General features: G+C 40.2%; 1 protein-coding gene across 44 annotated transcripts in view; it reads left to right on the top strand.

Annotated features, from left to right (window-relative positions):
- nrxn1a (neurexin 1a) overlaps positions 1-23,935 on the top strand; it is a 1,700,803-nt gene that overhangs the window by 322,062 nt on the left and 1,354,806 nt on the right. The window contains exon 1 of one of the 44 annotated variants that reach the window (XM_048536752.2): positions 16,286-16,355. The exons of the other annotated variants lie outside the window; for them this stretch is intronic. Within the exon in view, the coding sequence (XP_048392709.1) occupies positions 16,301-16,355 (55 nt within the window). The 5' untranslated portion in view covers positions 16,286-16,300. Of the gene's footprint in view, positions 1-16,285; positions 16,356-23,935 lie in introns of those variants that run through there. 44 annotated transcript variants of the gene reach the window in all.

A 23,935-nucleotide genomic window follows, 5' to 3' on the forward strand; every position in this document is an offset into this window, starting at 1 on the left:
GCTCAGAGAATCCATTTCTGAAGTTCATTTCAGAGTGGACAGGTTTTGATTTTTCTTCGATCGGATAATGCTTCTTTGTTCCATGATCCAGTAGCTGGTTTGTTCAACAATTTGCCTGCTTCCTGAGGCATATCTATTGCTGAACTTCATTTGCACATTGTTCAACCTTGGCATGATCCATCATGTTGGATTAACTAATTTGCTATGATATGACATTAGAATACTGTTTCTAAAAAGTAGCTTTCCAGTCTGGAGAGGTCAGAGTATACAACTCCCCCTCCCATTCCTCAGACGACATGTCCATCATGGGCCTCCTGCAGTGCCACAATGATGCCACCCGAAGGGTGCAGGAACAGCAACTGATATTCCGCTTGGGAACCCTGCAGCCCAATGGTATCAATGTGGACTTCACAAGCTTCAAAATCTCCCCTTTCTCCACTGCATCCCAAAACCAGCCCAGCTTGTCCCCTCCCCCCACTGCATCCCAAAACCAGCCCAGCTTGTTCCCACCTCCCTAACCTGTTCTTCCTCTCACCTATCCCCTCCTCCCACCTCAAGCCGCACCTCCATTTCCTACCTACTAACCTCATCCCGCCTCCTTGACCTGTCCACCTTCCCTGGACTGTCCTATCCCCTCCCTACCTCCCCACCTATACAATCCTCTTCAACTATCTTCTTTTCTCTCCATCTTCAGTCCGCCTCCCCCTCTCTCCCTATTTATTCCAGTTCCCTCTCCCCATCCCCCTCTCTGATGAAGGGTCTAGGCCCGAAACGTCAGCCTTTGTGCTCCTGAGATGCTGCTTGGCCTGCTGTGTTCATCAAGCTCCACACTTTGTTAACATTGTATACAAAACTAGTTTTGCTCATTCTAAACCATCAAACATCAATTTCAGGTGGAAACCCCTCTTCATCCGGCAGCAGTAGGAACCCAATAGTCTAGTTATTATCCTAGGAGTATCTTGTGTTGTACATCCTTTGTGCTACACATATGATCAACTTCCACTTCTGACATATGCTATCCTCACCCCTGCTAAGAATTATTTGCCTGTGAAACCCACATCCGTATCATTCTACAACCTACAGATTTAACTTTCAGTTGACCAGTCTTCCACTCTCTGTAACCTTGACCTACATCCTAAATTCTGTTGTTAATATCCTATGCACCATCAATCCTAACTCACCAAATACACTGTCCTCTCACACATTGATTTCCAGTCTTCTTTCCTCTGCAAACTCTTGAACATCTGTCTTACTGTTGCAAGCATCAGGAGATATATTTTCAACCTTGGTTGCTTTTCTTTCCATGAACTTGCTGTTTATATCCTCTGTTATTTTCAGGCCCTTCTTAAAATTTTGACTTGGCTTTTGTCACCCCACCTAATTTCTCCTTTTTTTCATCCAGCATTAATTTTATTTGTTCATGTGATTTTTTTCGTACGTTGGCTAATCTTCCTATGTTGCATGATCTTTCTAAAGTCTTGTTTTTGAATGTCTCTCTTGAATGTGATCTTTGGATACATTTATGTTACTAATGCTTGAAAAGTATAAAATGATTAATTTCATTATCTGTACAGCTAAATAAGAGTATGATCACAAAACAATTCATTTGGAAATTTGCATCCCAAATTTCTTCCTAACGTTTAGACTAAAGGAGCGGAAAACCTTTTTTTTAACCTTTTACTGCTCTGGAAACAAATTTAAGTAAATAGTATCATTAATCTGAGTCTGAAAAGTTATCAGAGAATTGTGGAATGGTTAGAGCATAGGATGATGCCATTTGGCTCATCATATCCTTGCTACATCACTGCAAGAGCAGCTCAGCCAGTTCAATTCCCATTTTTCCATAGGCCTGCAAAGCTTTTCCACAGATACTTTTCAAATTTCCTTTTTGGAAGCATGAGTGAATGCCTTTCCTGTGCTCTCAGACAGTGCATTTCAAACCCTAAGTGTATGTAACTTACATCAGATATTTTCTCTCATGCCATTTTTCGTTCTTTTGCCATCCTCCAGTGGGAACAGCTGCTTAGTTCAAATTTTGAGTGGCTCAATCACATCTCATCTGAACTTTCTCTTTAATGGAGACGTTTCCTAATTTATCCTGAAACTTCTCAACATAGAATCACAGTGTACAAAAGAGGCTCTTCAGCCCATCGGGTGTGCACTGCCAAAAAGTAATATGAAACTACACTAGTCCCAATATACAGCACTTGGTCCAAAGCTTTGATTGTTATAACATTTCAAGTGTTCATCCAAGTGCTTTTTTAATGTAGTGAGGTTTCCTGCCTCAGCTACTTTCCCAGGCAGTGCTTTCCAGACTCCCACCACCCTCTGGATGAAAAGGTTTTCCTCAAATCCTCTCTAAACCTTCTGCCTTTTAGCTTATAATTAATGTCCATTGTTATTGACCCTTCAACTAAGGGGAACAGCTGATTTCTGCACACACTATTTACGCCCCTTGTACACCTCAATCAGATACCCTCTCAACCCTCTCTGCTCTAAAGAAAACAACCAGAGCTTATCCAGCTGCTTTTCACAGCTAAACTGTTGCATCCCATGAACATCCTGGTGAATCTCCATTGTGCCCTCTCCAGTGCCACCATATCCTTTGATAGTGTGGCACTCCAGCTGTGTCCCAACCAAAGTTCTGTACAGCTCCAAATAACCCGTTACTTTTACAATTTATGATATGACAAATTAAGGCTTAAATAATCAATTAACCTGACCTCCTATCTTCAGGGATCTGTGGACAAATACCCCAAGATCCAGCTGTTCCTGCTGGTGTTGCTGCACGAGGGACCCAGGTTCAACTCCAATCTCAGGCATCTGTCTGTGTGGAGTTTGCACATTCTCCCTATGTCTACATGGGTTTCCTCCAGGTGCTCTGGTTTCCTTCCGCCATCCAAAAATGTGCAGGCTAGGGGGATTGGCCATACTAAATTGCCTGTAGTGTTGATGGATGTGTAGATTAGTTGGGCTATAGGGGCAAGGGTCTGGGTGAGTGGACTTGTTGGGCCATAATTCCTGTTTCCACACTGTAGGGATTCTACAATTATCATTTTACTTCTTGCAAATTCCATCGCTTCACACTTTTCCAGGTTAAATTCCATCATTTGCATATTTATGTAAATCGTTTTGCCACTCTCTGAAAAGCTGTTAGATCTTTTCTATCACACAAAGCCCAGAATTGGGCACAGTACAGTAGATGAGGCTGAACCAATGCTTTATAAATGCTTACAATGACTCTCTTGTTCTTGCATTCTGTTACCATTTATAAACATAGGAGCCCAAATATTTTAAGTCACTTTCTGAACCAGTGCTGCCACCTTCAATGTTGTTTGTATACATATATCCACAGCTTTCTCTTCTATATCTAGCTCAGAATTATGTTCCATTATTTCAGCACTTCCCAAAGTAATCTGACATAGCTCTCACACCCCTCGCTTATGGCCTGCCAAACCCTTCCCCGACATTCCTGTAGTTCTGCAACCTTGGGAAGCAAGGATGTGTTTGTTTAGAGACAGGCTGTGTTTTTGGGAGTTTGAAATCAGCCAATTGTTTCCTTCGTAATGATATCATGGGCTGGTGTGAAATTTGCCTCCAGGATGCTGTGTAAACAGTTCAACAAAGTGACTCTTTTCCATTACCTCTCCATCTCACCATCAGTTTCTCTATGCCTATGAAAAAAAATATGAGCTTCACTTTGTGTGTGGGAAATTGTGTCTCACTAACTTGATTGAGTTTTTTGAAGATGTAATTAAGAGGATTGATGAATGCTGTGATCTACATGGACTTCAGTAAGGCTTCTGATAAGGTTCCTGATGGTAGACGAATTAGCAAGGCTAGATTACACAGAATGCAGGAAGAACTAGCTATTTGCATACAGAACTGGCTCAAAGGTAGAAGACACATGCTGGTGATGGAGGGTTGCTTTTCAGATTTCAGGCCGGTGACCAGCAGTGTGCCACAATGATCGGTGCTGGGTCCACTGCTTTTTGTCATTTACATAAATGATATGGATGTGAAAATAGGAGGTATGGTTAGTTAGTTTGCAGATGACATTAAAATTGGAGTATAGTGGGCAGCAAAGAAGGTTACCTCAAAGTGCGATGGGATCTTGATCAGACGGGCCAATGGGCCAAGGAGTGGCAGATGGACTTTACATTTGATGAGGTGCTACATTTTGGAAAGGCAAATCAGGACAGGACTTATACACTTAATGGTGAAGTCCTGCAGAGTGTTGTTAAACAAAGAGTGAAGAAGGCATTTGGTACGCATGCTTTTACTGGACAGCCCATTGGGTATGGGAGTTGGGAAGTCATGTTGCAGCTGTACAGGACATTGGTTTGACCACTTTTGGGATATAGCTTGCAGTTCTGGTCTCCCTCCTGTAGGAAGAATGTTGTGAAACTTGAAAGGGTTCAGAAAAGATTTCCGAGGATGTTGCCAGGGTTGGAGGTTTTGAGCCAGGGGTGGGGAACCTGTGGCCTCTTTGGGTAATAGTTGCGGCCTTCTGCCTTTTTCCACAAATACTAAATCCACCTTCTTAAATCGGTGTACCATGGTTAAAATTTTTACTGGTAACCCAGTCATTTCAAAACTAAGAAAAGAACATTAAAAGAAGAGAACAGAGTATTCAATGGAGAGTGGAAATTGCAATATTACGTAGTTGCTGTGAAAGATAAAATGATGTGTTGGCTCTGCGATGCTATATTGGAACAGTGAAAAAGTTTAATGCATACCAGCATTACTTAAGTCGTAACGACAACAAAAATGCTGCACTGGAAGGAGAACACCAAAAGTCTGCACTTAAGGAAGTGAAAGATCAAAAGCAGCAGCAACAGCAAGTATTTGAAATGATATCAGGACAAGGAACTGATATCACTGAAACAAGTTATAAAGTGGCACATATACTTCGAAGAAGAGGGTAAGCCATTTAGCTATGTGGAAATTGTAAAAGAATACATCGTTGAAGTTGTAGTATGTTTAAATTCAGATAAGGTTAATAAGTATGAACAAATACCTCTTTCAAGAAGGACCATAACAGATTGGCAACTTGAATTAGCCCTTAATGTAACAGAACAACTTCATACAATATGCCAAAGTGAAGATGTTTATTATTCAGTTGCCTTGGGTGAATCCACTGACATTCTTGACTCAGCGCAGGTATTATTTTTTACACATGTTATTGCTGCAGATTTTCATTGACACAAGAAGTTACTGGCTTTCGGCACCCTTATGGTGAGGACACGTGGAATTGACATCTCACTATCTTCAAAGAAAAATTCCATGAAGCGAAACTGATTTAATGTAAGTTAGTAAGTGTGTGCACAGACGGTGCACCTTCCACGAGAGGAAAACGTGAAAGATTTTTTGCATTACTAGGCAAAGAATTGCCAGAATCAGATTCATTGATTTCCTTTCATTGTCTTTTGCATCAATAAAATCTCTGTGCCAAATCTACTTTTTTAAGTGATACATTAAATTAAGTTATAAGTTTTGTCAACTACATTCGAGCAAATGCATCATGGCATCACCAATTTTGCAACATGCTTCAGCTTGATGGTGAAACATTCAGTGTGGATCTGCCATACCATTCTAGAGTCCGCTGGTTGTCACAAGGGCAAATACTTGTCAAACTTTTATCTTTGCAAAAACACATACCAAGATTTTTTGAGGAACTAAATGAACCATGTGAATTGTCAAAAGAGGATTCTGGTATAAGTAAATCTATGTATGTGGCTAAAAGTCCAAGCATTTTGGGAAACTCTACTTAACCGATCAGAACTTTCAGCTGAACACTTTCCTGAACTGGCAAAGGTAATTAATGAACAGGATGCAAGGAAATGGTTAAGGAAATGCGATGTGAAAGAATACACAGCTGTTCTAGACTCCTTGATTGAAGAATACAATGAAAGGTTTGCAGATTTTGAGAAACACAATCTCACACTCAAACTAACTTTTCAACCACACCTGTTTGATTTCTGCAAAGCACCTGATGACTTACAGATGGAATTGATTGAGCCCTCCGAAGATAATATTCTGAAGTCTCTCCTTGACACTAACAAGAATCCCTTTGAAATATGGAAAAAAATGCTGTTGAATACCCATGTCTACATCAACATGCTCATCAAATGTTGTCTTATTTTGTCACAACTGTTGTTGAGAATCAACATTTTCATTTGTGACACAAATTAAAACGCACTTGAGATCTCAGATGATGGATACTCACCTGGAGGACCAGTTAATGCTTCAGTCAACAATGTTAGAACCAAATATCCTAGTCCTATCTCGCAATAAGCTATCACAAATAAGTCATTAAATGGTTTGTTGTCTAAGTTTTTCACTTGTCATTAGTTCTGTTGTCAACTTGGCCAAACAAATGAGTGTCTTTGCTGTATTTTGATTTTATTTAAAGTCCTCATACAATAGCAGGCTTTAACTAAAATTAGTAAATATGTCACCAAAATATGACATTTTGTTGTATATGTTAAATTCTCAGCATGTGGCCCAAAAGGATCTTGGGTAAATTAGAAAAAAGCTTTTGTGCTCCTGAGATGCTGCTTGGCCTGCTGTGTCATCCAGCTCCACAGTTTGTTATCTTGGGTAAATAAAACATGGCCTTACAATGTAAAAAAGTTCCCCATCCCTAGTTTTAGCTGTAGGGAGAGGCTGAATAGACTGGAAATGTTTTCCCTGGAGCATCAGAGGCTGAGGGGTGACCTTAAAGAGATTAATAAAATCATGAGGGGCATGGATAGCCCATGGAACAACAGAAGGGTAATTAATGAACAGGATGCAAGCAAATCTTTAAGGAAATGCAATGTGAAAGAACACACAGCTGTTCTGGACTCCTTGATTAAAGAATACAATGAAAGGTTTTCAGATTTTGAGAAACGTGATCTCACACTCCAACTAACTTTGCAACCACACCTGTTTGATTTCTGCAAAGCACTGATGACTTACAGATGGAATGGATTGAGCCCTCGCAAGATAATATTCCTTGACTTTCAATAGCATTAATACAAACAAATGCCCAACATTAGCTTATTGATCACCATTAGCCAAAAATTGAACTGGAACAGTCATAGGACTGAGGACTTTGTGATAAATATTTCAGTTCCTCAATACTCAGCATCTTTCCACTCTGCAGGTTCAGGTGTGGAGCAGTGGGAGAAAATTTGTCACTCGTAAGTGATAGATGAGGCTGCCACAACACTTGAGAAGCTAATCAGCTATCAATTCAACTCGGTGATAATGGGAACTGCAGATGCTGGAGAATCCAAGATAATGAAATGTGAGGCTGGATGAACACAGCAGGCCCAGCAGCATCTCAGGATCACAAAAGCTGACGTTTCGGGGTCTAGGCCCGAAACGTCAGCTTTTGTGCTCCTGAGATGCTGCTGGGCCTGCTGTGTTCATCCAACCTCACAATTCAACTAGGTATCTGTTTTCAAATCTAGCAAAGACTATTTTGATGGTCTGTGGTGCTGTTTGGCTCATTGTTTCTGTTCATGAACCGCAACGCAAAACTAATTGTGATGCATGACTTAAAAAGGGGCCAAATTGAATTTCCAGCTTTGAAATATTGTACTCATTGAATTTCCAGCTTTGAAATATTGTACTCACCACACATTTAAATTCCCGACTGCCGTATGGGAGGTGCTGCTGCAATGAGATGAAGGAACCACTTCTGGCTTGGAACAATTGTTTCCTCCTCCATTCAATCCTTTAATTCAGAGTCAAAAAGTGTGTGGAGTTCAGCTTTTTTGTACGCAATGAAAATAACCGAAACAATGTTGTTTTGTTTTAAAATTCTGAGATGCATGATGCAAGATTGATTTAAAAATCCTCAATAAAACACTTTCAAGTGGGAGGATTCCAGAGGATTTTAACCAGTTTGCTATTCAGGCAGCTGATCTTTCCATTTCATGTTAAGGCAAGAGAAGGTTGTAATTATACACCTCACTTGAGATTCCCTTGAGCCACTTTTCTGTATTTGAATGGGCAAACTGACTAATTGGATGAATTGACTTTACCTGCTCAGGAGTCATAAAATGACAAGTTAGACAGCAATGATTGTGTTTTGACAACCTGACTTATTTGAGTTTGCAAGAGCTATTAGTTGGGACAGCATTGATAGATTGGAGTACAAGTACGTGTGAATACCTGAAGAAGTATTTTTTTATGATTGAACTTGATAGGGAAAGTAATAGTTAATGTCATGTGCGAGATATGCAAGTTCTTGAAATAGGAATGTAAACAAACTCATTCGGCAAAAAATTCATTCAATGTCTGTTTCAGAATGCTTTGTAAATTATCTGTCTCCTTATGCTTAGTGAACTATCATGCAATTTTTTTTGCCACTCATTTCATTATGTATTCACCATGTCTCTATTCACGCATTCACACAGACTTCTGCTCACTACCAGTGTAAGTACTTGCCACTGCGAGGACCCACTGCTGGCACCATCTTTAAAGGCTAGCTGTGCACCAGGTGAATTATTGTTAGCCACAAATGTCACTTCGTATGATCTGTGGTCAGAGAGAAATGTCTGATGGCATATTGCTTACATGGGTGGCACTTCATTGTAAATCCATGCTCACATTCAGAAATATATTGCCACTTCACATCATCACCTGTTTGATAGTGATTATAAATATAGCTACAAGGACAAGGCTGCACAGACTACCCATATATAGTACCATATCATGTTTTAACCATGTCTAAATGGGGAGGTATATTTCACTAATGCCCAGGATAGCATAGTATCTCATCTTTGTTCAGGTACTAACATCCCCCTGAGCAACTTGGATGAGAACCTCAACTGATGAGTGACCAGACCCTGACTGATCTCTGTAAAGCTTCCAATTGACTGATGAGCAATCCCTTGTCTGGTTGAAATGAACCTGCAGAACTCATCGTGCCCCATTCCCCAGACGGTAAAGATAAGGAGATCCTGACCCAGACTGTCCCCAGCAGTGCTCTGGACTTAGAGTGGATGATGTCCTTGTCTTAGTGTGCTGGTAACCATGACAGATGATAGCCCCATTTGACTTCACTCAGGGCTACTCCTCTTAGACCTCTGAGATATTCCATTTAATTGCCGCACATTTAGTGTATTTGCTTTGTAAGTTGCTAATACATGACCAGGTGTGATAGTGATGTAGCATGATCTGTAAAGCACAAAATCAATTACCTTGACTGGTCACCTAGGCAAATATGATGAGCTGCCAGCTTTGTGTCTGCACTAAGAAGCAAGGCAAGAAAAAGATATGGTGATCCTGTACTGTCTGAATGGGGTGGCAATATAGAAAATGACAAGTCAAGGCAAAGGTTTTGTGAGCATCCAAGCAGCTGCAGACTGGGTGAGCATTAAGAATGTAAGCTGAGAGCCCTGAAATTCATCTTGCTCCAAAACATCGGATAGGTACCTATCCCCATGTGCAAAGTGTCCTGGCAACAGCAACAAAATGTAAGGCATCAATGCATTCCAAAGTGCACCTTCGAAGTGGTGAACTGTATACCAAATTACTCTCTATTCCACCATAATGGTGTAGTGAGGCTGGTGTGTATCTGAGACTAGCCACCATGAATGGGGACAAGAGATGTAAATAGTCACTGCCTAGAGAGCATGCTATGACATTTTGGAGTCTAGTCCCAAGATGGAGGTGCTAAGGAACAATGTAGGTGCAAATGACCGCAGGTGCTGGAATCTGTACTGAAAACAAAAAAGTACTGGAAAGCACAGCAGGTCAGGCAGCATTCGTGGAGAAAGAGAGCAAGCCAACGTTTCAAGTCTAGATGACTCTTAATCAGAGCTGACATGAAGTGATGAGGAGAGCGGGGAGCAGCATTTGTGCAATATTTGGTGGGGGGGTGTGGAGTGCTGGGGGAGAAAGGCTTCTGATAATGCAGATTAAGTGATTAGAATGTGAGAATGACAGAACAATGTTGTCTCTAATGGCCGAACTGGAAAGAACAGATTGTTAACTGGAGTGGGGGGAAGGGGGAAAGGATAGGTGACAGAGAATGCAACAAGTGAAGCTCTTCCTCTTGATAGGGAAACAGGTTGAGTGGGAAAGAGAGGAGGAGTCTACTGGTTCTTGAGCCAGGCTGGGTAGAATGCCTGCCTGGGATTCCAGCACAGCGTCTAATACTGAAGATTGAAACATAACTGTTAAACATTCCTCCCTTCCAGCTATCACCTCTCACTGCTATTATTCTGCATGCCAATGTATACCACTGTAGTGAACTTCCATGGCCCTTGTACCCCTGTGCCAACCAGTGGCCACTTCTCATAGCCCTGTACACCCTATTTTCCCTCAAACATCCCCTTGGTCATTTGTAGTCAATGCTAACTCAGTGCATATTCATACACCTCCCACCCACTCCATACTCTTCCTTGCCCTTGCCAATTCAACTAATAACTTAAGCATTGTGACAGAAAATAAAGTTGAGTATTTTTATTGCTATTGAAGTCTTATTCAGGAAAAAACCTCCAACTAATCCTTATGTAAACCATGTTTTATTCAATTGTTCATTGGCTTATGTAGGTATTGCTTTTACTTTATTTTTAAAAAATTCGATGTGGACGCCTTAAAACGCCAGTCTAGGTAGAGGGAATTTTAACATGCACCTTCAATATTTCACTCAAGTGCCTAATTCCTTAATTAAACAAACATTTCCATTTTATAAGCAGTTGAAGTTGTTCAGCAAATTGGATGCTTGATAAGTACCCTATTGCAAAAACAATGGGAAATCTATCATGTATCTCGAATCCAATGATTTTATGTGAATAGACATTCTGAAGTACCTTGCACTTTCCTTTCACTCCACACATTTCTGAGGACAGTTTATTGAAAATTTCCACGGTCCCAAAAAAGTCAATGCAACTTTTATGCACTAACACGTCCTTTCACCATCCGAAAAGAAGTCGTACCTCCACCAAGGGCGCCTTACATCTCCCCGCAGGTGTCGTGGATCCATCAAAGGTGTTCAAGAATCAGGTCTAAAAAAGTTTTTTACCCTATCCAGATATGAGAATTGTATTACTTTCCTCCAGCCCTCATATCCTCTTCATTCTGCCTTGCCCCGACATTCTCATCATGTCCCACCCATTCCAATTCATGTGCTTCCTACCCTCTACTTATCCCTCTCTTATGCCTCCTATGGTACATTATATTCCTCTACCCAACCCCAAGTGATTAGTTGATCCAATTTCAATGCCGTCAGTTTTTTGTAACATATGGTATTATCATCAGTGGGCACTGCCAGCATGGCTGTTGCCATTTACCTCTGATGGAGATGGCATGGAGACGAAAGAGCATGGGGTGGTGGATAGACAGTTTGAATGGCATTAAATAGCAAAGGACCATGATGTATGGCAAAATGAGCATATGGTGGAGCAGCGGCTGAGGGGTTATGGAGAATGAACTGGCACAGAGGGTATGAGTGATTATGGGACAAAAAGAAAGTTGCTGGAAAAGCTCAGGCCTGGGAGCATCTGTGAAGGTAAAAACAGAATTAACGTTTTGGGTCCGGTGACTCTTCATCAGCTTTCCCAGCAACTTTGTTTTTGTTCCTGATTTACAACATCCACAGTTCTTTTGGTTTTTAAGAATGACTATGGGATTGGATAAAGGGGCAGAGGATGGCATGGATGTGGCATGGGGCAGTAAGTGTGAGGGATGTTTCCTTTTCTAATGTTTATTTTTAAATATTGACCACAATGCTGAAGATACAAGGTAGGTTTTCTCCCCAGCCTGGCCCAGGAACAAACAGCCTCATAGACCGAAGTGGAAATCCAGCCCACACCCTAGGACCAAAAAGTAAACAAGCAGTGGCTACTTTTACAGATTGGATCCATGAAGCTAGGACTTTCTCCGTCGTTGCATACATGGTCCGGGAGTGAAAATGGCAGACTCAGTCCTTTACCAATGTATTGGTGTAATGCTGTTTGTGTGGGATCAAAAAAACTTGGTAGCAACTGATGGCTTTTACACTTCGCTTCAGTTGTGCAGACCACAGGATCACCACATCTGGATTAATGCCCTAAAAATGATGAGCAAAGAGTTTATGAAGGGTAGTCATGTTTGGCCAGTTTATTTAAATCCTTTTTGGTTGTAATGTACAGGATAGATGAAGAGGAAACAGTGACTCGTGTGCTTTGTTTTACAAAAGGCATTTGAGAAGGTGCTACAGAAAAACTATGTAAAAGATAACTTGGCGAAAGATAAACAAAATAGAGGTTAGGAAGTCAGGAAAATGGCTTCATTTGGTTGGCAAACCAGAACTATTGGGGTCTCATAATGATCATGACTGTACTTTTAACTGTTTATGATCTACATTAATGACCTAGATGATGGGACCAAGTGTGTAGCAGGATTTTCTGATACTACAAAAGCAGGTCGGAAAACAAGTTGCGAGGAGGCTGCAAGGGCTTGATTTGTAGACCCCACTAGAGCTGAGCTCGGAGGTGGGCAGGTACTTGGAGCCACCTCCTAATGACAGATGGGTATTGGTGGTAGTACTCTGGGCAGACCTGAAGAAACTCCCTTCCGTATGAGTGCAACACGAGTCAGTCGAAACTGTGCTGGAAAGGGGTTCCACTTCACAAAGTGGTGATCCAACTATAACACTCATTTTTGAAAAACTTAAAACATTCTCAACCTTTTTTTTTCAAATTGAAAAATCTCTTGCTGCCTAGTCTTGAGAATCTGTGAAACTTCAGAGTTAAAGAGGTATTATTATATTTTTATTTCTTGCCACTTCTTTAACTCCATCAATTTTCTTTGAGGAACAATATATGTATCTCCCAGAATATTTTAGTATTAAAATGTCTTTTTTGTTGCACACAGTGAAATTCCACAGGGCTCCTCTCACTTTCCCGCTGTGACTTCAAGAAAGAAACATTCTGGACTTCCTTTCTTCTACAGTTTTTTTCCTCTTCTGAATTCTCAGACTTTTTTTGAGTAGATTTCTGAAATGGCTCTTGCTTGATAGACGAAAATAAATAATTCATGTCTGCAGCACATCCACTATAAAGTAGACCAAAAATGAGTCTCTTTGCTGCACCCATATGTGCTGTTTTATTGATGGTCACGACAACAATCAGAAACAGGGGCTTTTCCTGTCTTGAAGGCAATGAGAACAATAATAGAAACTAAACTTTGCTTTTATACTAAGACTCATTTTGGATTGACCAGGAATTGAACTTGAATTTTCCCATCATACTGACTTATAACTGTATCTGGTGGTTTAAAGTGTTTGAGAAGATTTGTAGCTCAAGTCATGGATGAGGTTGCAGACTTGCTCACCGAGCTCGTGTGTTTGATGCATATGTTTCATCACTTTGCTCGGTAACATCATCAGTGTGTTTCTGGCGAAGCGTCGGTGTTCTGTCCCGCTTATTATTTATGTGCCTCCGTTGGCTGGGGTGGTTGATATTATTTACGGTTCTGTTTTTAAGTGGTTTGTACATCGGGTCCAGTTCAATGTGTTTGTTGATGGAGTTCCAGTGGAATGCCAGGGCTCCAGGAATTCCCTGAAATGTTTCAGTTTGGCTTGTGCTATTATAGATGTGTTGTCCCAGTGGAATTTGTGTCCTTCTTTGTCCGTCTGGGCAGGGAGAACTGCGCGCCTCTCTTGGTGGTTATTTAGTATTTGTGTATCCTTATTGCCAGTTGTCTTCTAGTTTGGCCTATATAATGTTTCTTACAGTCCTTGCATGGTACTTTGTATATTTCATTAGTTTTATTGGTTGTGCGTACAAAGTCCTTTATGTTCATCCGTAGCTGTTGCAGAGTGGTTGTTGGTTTGTGGGCTACCCTGATACCAAGGGGTCTGAGTAATCTTGTGGTCATCTCTGAAATGTCGTTGATGTACAGTAGTGTGATTCGTGTATCTGGCCGTGTTGTGTCTTCCTGTTGTGGTCTGTCGCAGAGGTAACTGCGAGTTTTAATTTTCGGGTATCCATTCCTGTTAAAATCATTTATAAGTGCTCCAGTTCTGCTTTGCACAATTCCGGGTTGCTGCTGCTGTGTTGTGGATCAATTGAATGATGTCCTGATGCTACTCCATTAATGGGTCCCACCTAATACCCATAAATGGAGCTGCATCGCAACATTTTTCAAATGAGAAACATCACATCAACCAAACTGGAAGAAAACTGGCAATCAGGATACATGAACGCCAATTAGCCACCAAGAGACATGACCTATTCTCACTGGTCTTGATACACATGGATAAAGAAGGGCACAAATTCAACTGGCATAAGGCACCCATAATAGCACAAGCAAAGCAAAGACATGCCAGGGAATTCCTGGAGGCCTGACATGCCAACTGGAACTCTGTAAACAAGCATATTGAACTGGGCCTGATATACAAACCACTGAAAGACAGAATCGGAAGTGATACCAACCACCCCAACAAACTGAGGGGCGTAAATAACAAGCGGGACAGAACACCAATGCTTCACTGGTGACGCACTGATGATGTTACCTAGCAGGGTGACAAAACACCTGCAATCAAACACACCGGCTCGGCCAGCATGTCTGCAACTTGTATCTGGTCGTGTCTTCATAAATATTTTCCATCGGGAAGTTATAAAGAAATATTTAACTTTGAAAAGGCTTTGAAAAACATATACATTCTTTTTGTGACTTTGAAAAGTTCAACTCTACTGACAATATAATTGCGGAATACTGATCAAATCAAATGTGGCTCACTGCTCCTCTTCAGCGCACATCCTGATGAGGTTTACAATTACTGTCCATTTTATGATATCTGTGAATTGTTTAAATTTGTGAAGCACCATAACAGAAGAATATTTCTGAATAGTAAAGCACATGTCAATGTTAATGCAGTAGATGTTGCAGTCACTAGAAGTGTCTGCAGCATTTTAAGCTGAATAAGTCATATCATCTTCAGAGAATTTGTCTTGTTTGACATTTGTCCTAATATTTAAACTTATAATCTTTCATTTTATTTTGCTGTCATAGTTTTAAATATGATCTCAAATTATTGCTGTGAGAGATTATCCTTCTGATTGATTCTAGCTTTGTACTATTGATAAATGTTGACAATGTAGATTTGCAATTATATTTTCTACTAAGGGGAGGCGATAGCATTGTGGTATTTGAGCTCAAACTTTCAATGCAGAAACTCAGTGAATGTTCTGGAGACTGGGTTCAAATCCTGCTGTAGCAGATGGTGGAATTTAAATTCAATTAATAAAACATATTTGGAATTAAGAATCTACTGATGACCATGAAATCATTGTCGAATGCCAGAAAAATCCATCTGGCTCACTAATGAACTTCAGGGAAGGAAATCTGCCATCCTCACCATCCTTTGTGTGACTTCAGATCCACAGTAACGTGTGGTGCACTCTGAACTGTCCCCTGAAATAGCCTAGCAAGCCATTCAGTTGTATCGCTACGAAGTCTCATGTGCACTGTAGTGGTTCACAAAGGTAGCTCACCGCTATCTTCCCAAGGGCAACTAGGAACAGGCAAAAATGCTGGTAATTCCATAATACTGTTAAATGGATGCTCCAAGATTCTGGCCCAGTGATCGTCAAAATAATACAATGTATTTTGAAGTCACAGTAATGTGTAACTTAGAGGCGAACTTGTAGATGGTGATATTCCTATGCATACGTTGCTGTTGTACTTCTAGCGGGTAGTAGTCATGTCTTTGGAAAGTGTTGATGAAACAGCACATTCTGTGCCTGTATGCAAAAACACCTGGACAGCATTCAGGTTTGGTTTGTTAAATGGCAAGAAATGTATCTGCCACACAAGCTTCAGGCAACGAATAGCTACAACAACAGAGAATCTAATCACCTTCATTCAACATTCAGTGACATTGCCATAACTGGCATTATTGAACCAACTATATAAATGATGCAATGACAAGAAAAGTTCACAAACTGCTGATACAGTGATTTCACATGTAATACTTCCTGTGGACTTGGGTTTGAAGGGTTGTGGATACTTGGATTACTGTTTTCAAAATGTCAATTAAGGAACAGTGGAACTTCTTTCACAAGGCAGTTCTTGAAAATCACATGATTTTTAATTACTTTATATTCACTGAGTGTCACTGCCTGGGTTTACAACTTCTGCTTTGGAGATTGGGTAAGCTTCTCTATCAAACTCCCTGTTGCTGCAAACCTCTTGTTCTGGATCCAGTGTGGGACCTGGAGGCTGGGTCCAGGTTGAATCCTGATTACACTCCGAATAACTTCTAGAAGAATCCTTGATACTGGGTTTCTTGAGCGAGCTAGGCTGACTAAGGATGCTGGAGATATCCATTTATTTTTTGGTGACATCCCTCTTTGTATGTCTGAACAGTAAGTAAACTACTTTCTGAATGTTTCAGGCCTTGGTCTTGCCACCCAGAACTCAGGTGTATGCACCAAAGTGTTTTTCCCTTCAAAGTGAATCTGTGTAGAGAGAAGCATCTTGTTTTTCCTTTACTACCTGTATATGTTTATTTATCTACAACAGTAAATTTATATTTTCATATGACAAACTAACTGTCTGTTAACCTGTTTTGCATGCTTATTGAATAAGTTGTATTTATAAGTCGATAGTTTCACGTTTTTTAAAGACACCTAATTCCTTAAAAGCTATTGATCATTGCAATGTGTGATAGGATTCTTCACACAGTTTGAATAGGGTAGCTCCAACAGCATTCAGAAAACTTGACAGCATCCAGGTCAGCATGATTGGTACCTCATGTAGCATCTCAAATATTCACTTTTTCTGCCAAAGCTCACCGTGGCCGCGCTGTATTCCGTCTCCAAGAAAAACACAGTGCTAACATTTGATTTCACCATCCAAGAAAAGGGTGAATTGAATTGCTTGAACAGCTGCAGTGCTCCAATATACGTGCAACAATGTGTGCATTAGAGGGTAATGTACTTTTCTGTTAGCTGCAGTAAATGTTGTTGGCAATTTTGACATTTAGAGTTTTTAACTATTCGCATCCTTTGTGGTTTTCTGCTGTATCGATCTTAATCACGATCATAAACATCCAACATTAAAATTATAAATTCCCAAACATGTTTGTGCACAGTTTTCAATGTTGCTATCAGATTCAGAATTTGAATCAATAACCATAGGTGAGGTGCCAGAAGCCTGGAGGTTGGCTAATGCGGTGCCATTATTTAAGAAAGGCTCCACAAAAAAGCCAGGGAACAATAGACTGGTGAACCTTATGTCAGTGGTGGGTAAGTTGTTGGAGGGGATTCTGATGGACAGGATTTACATGCATTTGGAAAGGCAGGGACTGATTAGGAATAGTCACCATGGCTTTGTGTATGGGAAATCATGTCTCACTCACTTGACTGAGTTTTTTGATAAGGTGAAAAAGGAGATTGATGAAGGCCAAATGGTAGATTTTGTGTATATGAACTTTAGCAAAGTGTGTGAAAAGGTTCTGCATGGTAGACTGGTTAGTGAGGTTAGATCACATGGAATCCAGGGTGAACTAGCCAACTGAATAAAAAATCGGCCTAAAAGTAGGAGACAGGGTGGTTATAAATGTTCAGATGCGAATACAGGAGGTATAGTTAGCAAGTTTGCAGATGACACCATATTAGGTGGTGTAGTGGACAGTGGAGATGATTATCTCAGGTTACATGAGGACCTTGATCAGAAGGGCCCAAAGGCGTGGCCAATGGAGTGTAATTTAGGTAAGGCTGAGATCCTGCAAATTAGTAGGGCAAATCAGGGCAGGACTTATACTCTTAACGGTAAGGTCTTGAGGAATGTTTCTGATCAGAGACCTAGGAGTGCAGATGCATAGTTCCTTGAAAGTGAATTCACACGTAGATAGGATAGTGAAAAAGGTGTTTATTATACTTACCTTCAATGGTCTGTGCATTGAGTATTGGAGTTGGAATATCATGTTGCAGCTGCACAGGACATTGGTTAGGCCACTTTTGAAATACTGCATTCAGTTCTGGTCACCCTTCTATAAGAAAGATGTTGTCAAACTTGCAAGGGTGCAGAAAAGATTTACGAAGATGTTGCTGGAACTGGAAGGTTTGAGCTGTAGGGAGAGGCTGAATAGGCTGAGTTTTTTTTTCCCTGGACCAACAGAGACTGAGGGCTAACCTTACAGAGGTTTATAAAATCATGAGGGGCATTGATAAGGTGAATAGCCAAGATACTTTTCTGAGGATGGGGGAGTTTAAAAGTAGAGGACATAGAGAGGGGAAGCATTTATATGAACCTGGAGGGCGGTGTGTATATGGAATGAGCTGATAGAGGAAGTGATGCAGGTGAGTACAATTGCAACATTGAAAAGGTATCTGGATGGATAGATGAATAGGAAGGATTTAGAGGAATATGGGCCAAAAACTGATAAATAGGACTAGGTCAATTTGGGAAGACTTGTCGGCGTGGATGAGTTGATCTATTTTCATGCTGTATGACTCTATGACTCTATGACTTTAATTGTACGGCAATCATCCAAGGCAAGATCCATGCATTTCAATGTATTATTGCTTGGCTTTGTAACTAAGGTCAAACATGGTTGTTCAAGCTGACTTGAAGACGTAGAATGCCACTGTACCCACTTCAAACCTTGCAGTATTTTGGCATACATCTGTTGTGTGTGAACTTTGATTATTAATAAAGTGAATATTGGATTATCTGGCATAAAACTGCAACAAAATATTTAATATTTTATGAATTATCCCCTAAAAATTATAAGGCAGAATTTATTCCATTATGTTTGGGCCAAACTTCAATAAAGCACTTAAAAGCTAATCTCAATATCCTCCTAAGCCCTCTTTCATGTGTATTTATTTCTGCTCTAAATATTTATTTATACATTCCTTAAAGATTACATTGGTCTTTGCCTTAATTTTTCACTCCAATAAAATATTATCTGCTCAGATTTCTGCAGCAGGTTTTTTTGCTTTCAGAATCTGTCTCCTCCATGTCAAGTGCAAATTTATAGCATTGCTCATAATTCACCCAACTTAAAAAAAAGGTATTTTCCCATTCAAACATGAAATGATTCATAACTTTTAAAACCTCTGTTCCATTTGCGCTTCTCATTCTCGGCTCCAGTATTAGTTCTTCTATCTTAAAAACAAATGTTCTTCTTACTTAGCACATCCTAGTAAATCTATGCTGTATGGTTTCCTTAATCTTGCCACCTGTTGAGCATCAGAAATGGACAGGCAACACTGTACAGTAAGCAGGCATGACTGAACAAGATAATAAAATGTGAGGTTGGATGAACACAGCAGGCCAAGCAGCATCTCAGGAGCACAAAAGCTGACGTTTCGGGCCTAGACCCTTCATCAGAGACTGAACCTTTGGTTATTAGAAGGCCACTGGCCCGCACAAAAGTTATCTCCCTTTCAAATAGATAAGTTCTGAGGGTAGAGCTTTAAAAGTGTCTGATAGAAGGAGACAAGATTTTCTTCTGGCTTGGAAAGGTACTCATTTTCCTTTCAACCCTGCAGAGTTGGTTAATTTGCAAAGTTGCTGTGGGAATTCATTTAGGCTTATTCTGTCATTTCAGCCTGAGCACGGTGCTTGTGTTTCAAATGGAAAGTGAAAGTGAAAGGTTCTATGCGAGTTGGGCCTTGAACTTATTAGTGTCATTTGCGCAAGCAACCGGGGACAAATGGATGTCCACAGGCTGCCTGCATATCTCCAGAAAATGAACACTGAGCCGATTGCCTGACTAATGTGGTTGAAAGTAATTCGTAAGGTGGGGGATGGTGGGAATAAGTCTGCTGGCAACCTGTAAAGCACAAAGTGAGCAAATACTATAGCTCCTTATTCTACAGCAGTGATATCCAGCAGAAGATCTACCTGTCCTCTGTATATCCTTTTGATTTCCAGTTCCCCATTTACCTGATGCAAACCAGCTGCAAATGATTGGTTGTATTGCTGGGGGTTGATGAATTCATTGTCTCCTTTGCTGTCCAGGGGTACATTAATCAACTTGAGTGGTTAAAATTGGTATGCTTTTATCCATTCCAAGCAGGTAGAAATCGAACTGAAATCAACCATTTCCTGCCAGAAAATTACAGGCAGATAAAGTTTCCCCTGCCATTCCTGCAATTCAATTCTCTATAATGTACTGATGTCGAATTGAATTAGGTAATTACTGAATTTTGTCTGGAAGATGTGTTATTAAAGTGAGTTAAACTGAAGTAGTTCCTTTTGCCTGTGTTTGGCCCATGTCCCCCTAAAAGGGGAAGCAATGGGCTAGTGGTATTAATGCTGGACTGAAAATCCAAAGACCCAGGGATGGTCTGGGGACCTGGGTTCACATCCTGCCACAACAAATCGTAGAATTTAAATTCAATTTTAAAAAAAAACAAAATCTGGAATTAAGAGTCTACTGATGACCATAAATTCATTGTCAGCAACAACCACCTGGCTCACTAAAGTCCTGTAGGGAAGAAAACTGCCATCCTCACTTGGTCTGTCCTACATGTGACTCCTGACTCATAGCAATGTGGTTGTCTCCTGACTATCCTCTGGGCAATTAGGGGTGGGCAATGAATGCCAGATTAGCTGCAATGACTTCATCCTACAAATGATTTTTCAAAAAAAAAACCTTTCCTATTCAATCTGTAATTGTACCCTTCTCTACTACTTCTTCTTACATTTGGATCGGGTTAGCTGGTCATATCCTATAGTTCTGTTGTGGAGTCAGAAGAAACACTTCCTGTACTATCATGGTCCATATTCAGATTTAACAAAAAATAACATATTTGGAAGCAACCACACGTGGTCCTTTTTAAAGATGACTGATTAGTATGTGTGCTTGATGATTTTCTTGCTGGCTGTTTTCAGGGCAACCCAGTTTCGTTCAAGTAACCTCAAGCAGGTTTGCTTACATAAACCCTGACCACCTCCATTTTGCTGTCATCTATGACTCAGTAGGAAGCCTTTTTGCTTCTGAGCCAGAAGTTTGTAAGTTCAAGGTCCACCAGGACTTGGGACCAAGAAGCTAAGCTGACATTGCAGGAAAATCCGAAGGGAGTGTTGATTGACTGATGTGTCATCTTCTGGGCGACATGTTCAAACAAGACCACGTCCGCGTCTCACATGGAGATAAAAGATCTCATTGCACAATTTCAAGGATGAGATTGTTAGGATGATAACACTAGCCCTAACCCTAACCCTAACCCCCTGTGTTTTGATAATCATTTATCAGTCAACATCTCAAAATCAGATTATCTGCAATTGCTACTTTTTTTTTGTCAGAGCTTGCTGTGTACAAATGGCCAGTCAAATTTCTCATGTTGTGAAGTGAGACAAAAAATAAGATTATTGTTTCAAAGAATGTTAATACTTTAGAATAGACCCATGTAGCTATGAACATTTTCCTTAAACATTAAGGGAAGTGTAGCCAATACAGTAGCCAAGATGTATATGAAGCCAATTAAATGAGATCCTGGCTAAGAATGTAAGTAATAAAACTTCACAACTTCCATAACTTGAAGAACCAATCACAGAGTGATGAAATTCTAGGTAGGAGGTATGTGCAGAACATGTATATCCCTGTTTACCAGAAGGATATGTGATGAGAAGCTAAGGTAATCAATGACAAATGAACATTAAAAATATTATATTAAGATTTACACTAAATGTTACAAGTAAGACAACAAATCGTGCTGACTGTATTTCGGGGAGAGGCCTTGATGAACTTCTACTCAATGTGTACCCAACATATGCAGGTAAAATATAAGAACTGAACTCAAACTTGAAGTGATTTTTAAACTACCAAAAAAGTTGTAATAATGATTACACTCCTGAAAATTTGCCTTATTGAGAGGGGTTAGACTGTGGACTTGAAAGTGCTCTTTTAATAACATGGTGGATGGTAAAGTTCAGGCTCATATTGCTTGTGCACCAGCTTCAGAACCATTGAATTTCTAGGCTAATGAATAATTTAGTCCATAGTTAGAATCCAATCAGAATTATGTGCTAATTTTTAATGGAATGCGGTGCTCTGATAAGTTGTGCTCGTATTATCTGTATTAAAAGACTTCAGTCAAATCGATTTAGCCAAGTATAATTACAGACTGAATTTGAGACCACTGATCTGGAAGTCAAACAGCCTTGATTAAATTTGGGATCATTCCAAGTAAAAATATGCTTTCACAAGTTGCATGGGATTTATTAAGTTTGGTAAAACAACTTGTGACTGCTAACTAACTGGATACATATCACTTTCGTCATTCTGATGACTAAATTCTATTGCTGCCTTCTTATTACGCACTAGACTGCTAAGAGTAACAGTTACATAATCCTTTACAACCACGAGACCCTATGCATGATCAGAGGTATCCTGATCAATATTTGGCCTTCATCAACGTGTGATTAATCTTGGATTGTGTATTCAATATATGATTGGTTTCTTTAAAAATGATGATAGAGGGCTCTTGTGGGGCAGTGGTATTATCCCTGTTGCTAAGGTACAAGATCTGGGTTCAAATCCCACCTGTTCCAGAAATGTATGATAATATCTCTGGGCAGGTTAATTAGAAAATAGGTTAAAATAAAGAATATCTTACAAATTTAAAAATGATGGTTGTCACATCCTACCATCTGCTGAATAGTTCCCTGAGATAGCAGTCATTTATGGAATTGTGGTTTTTTTTGTTGTACTTTGTCCCTCTCAGCTTACTGACATCATAAATCTCTGACAAAATAATGAGGCACCACCAGAATAATTTGTCGTTTGCTTGGGCGACATGTAATGTCACTCCTAAGTGATTAATATCATCCTAATGTCTGATTACATCATCTCAATGTTCTGGAGCATTCCAAAGCCAATCAGTATCTTTCAGTGAAAAGTAACCTTCATTAAGATAACTAAAGGCATTTTCAAAAGACCAGTCTGGTTTATTTTATTTTGTTATAGAAACAGGAGTCAGCTTAGCAAGCATTCCGTCTTATCATGAAACTGAGTTATGTTAACGGTGAGGTAACAAAACACTGTAAACAGAAACAGCAAAAACCATTAAGTTCAAAATAACTACACCACACCAATATATGCAGTAATATAACCAGAAAGGGCTGGCAGGATACGTGGAGAGAAAGCAGAGTTAATGCTTTAAGTCTAGTGGACATTCTTCAGGACTGATAATAGCTAAGAAAAGCATGGTGATGATGGGCTAGGTGAACGTTGTGAGATAAATGAGTGCATTGAGAGGCAGAGAAGGTTCCCAGGGACAGGGAGATAGAAAGTTAAGAAGACAAAGGGATGGTTGATGGTAAACCAGGGAAGAGGAAAATATGATAATAGCGTCCATGAGTAGGTGAAAATGGGTTGACTGTGCTAGAAGCAGCCCATGTCATGACAAGGCCTAGGATGTTGGCGTGGGTATATGACATAAAAGGAAGTGTTCACTCTCTAAAATTATTGAATTCGATCTTGAGTTCTGAAGGCTGCAGGGTTGACAATACAAAATGAGATGCTGTTCTTGTAACTTGTACAGAATCTCGCTGGAACACTGTAACAAGACCAAAACAGAAATATTGGCCAGGGAACAAGGTTGTGTGTTAAAATGGCAGGCAACTAGAAGCCTAGGGTCATTTTTACCATCAGAACATAGCTGTTCAACAAAACAGTCACCAATTGGTGTTTTGTCTCCCTAGAGTAGAGAAGACTACAGTTGAGCAGTCAGAACAGTCAGCTAGATTCAGTGAAGTGCGTTCACTGCATTGCTTGGAACGTATGTCTGGGGCCTTGGTCAGTGTGGAGGGAGAAAGTAAACAAGCAGATGTTACACTTTTTGTGATTGCTTAGGAAGAAACATGCGGCTGGGGGAGGTGTCCTAAATGGAGGAGGAGTAGACAAAGTTCTCCAAGAGGGAATGGTCCCTGAGAAATAGGGAATGTACACCTGGTGGTGGCATCTTGTTGGAGATGCTAGAAGTGG

This window comes from Stegostoma tigrinum, chromosome 9 (genome assembly GCF_030684315.1).
Source record: "Stegostoma tigrinum isolate sSteTig4 chromosome 9, sSteTig4.hap1, whole genome shotgun sequence".
Classification (NCBI taxonomy): domain Eukaryota; kingdom Metazoa; phylum Chordata; class Chondrichthyes; order Orectolobiformes; family Stegostomatidae; genus Stegostoma; species Stegostoma tigrinum.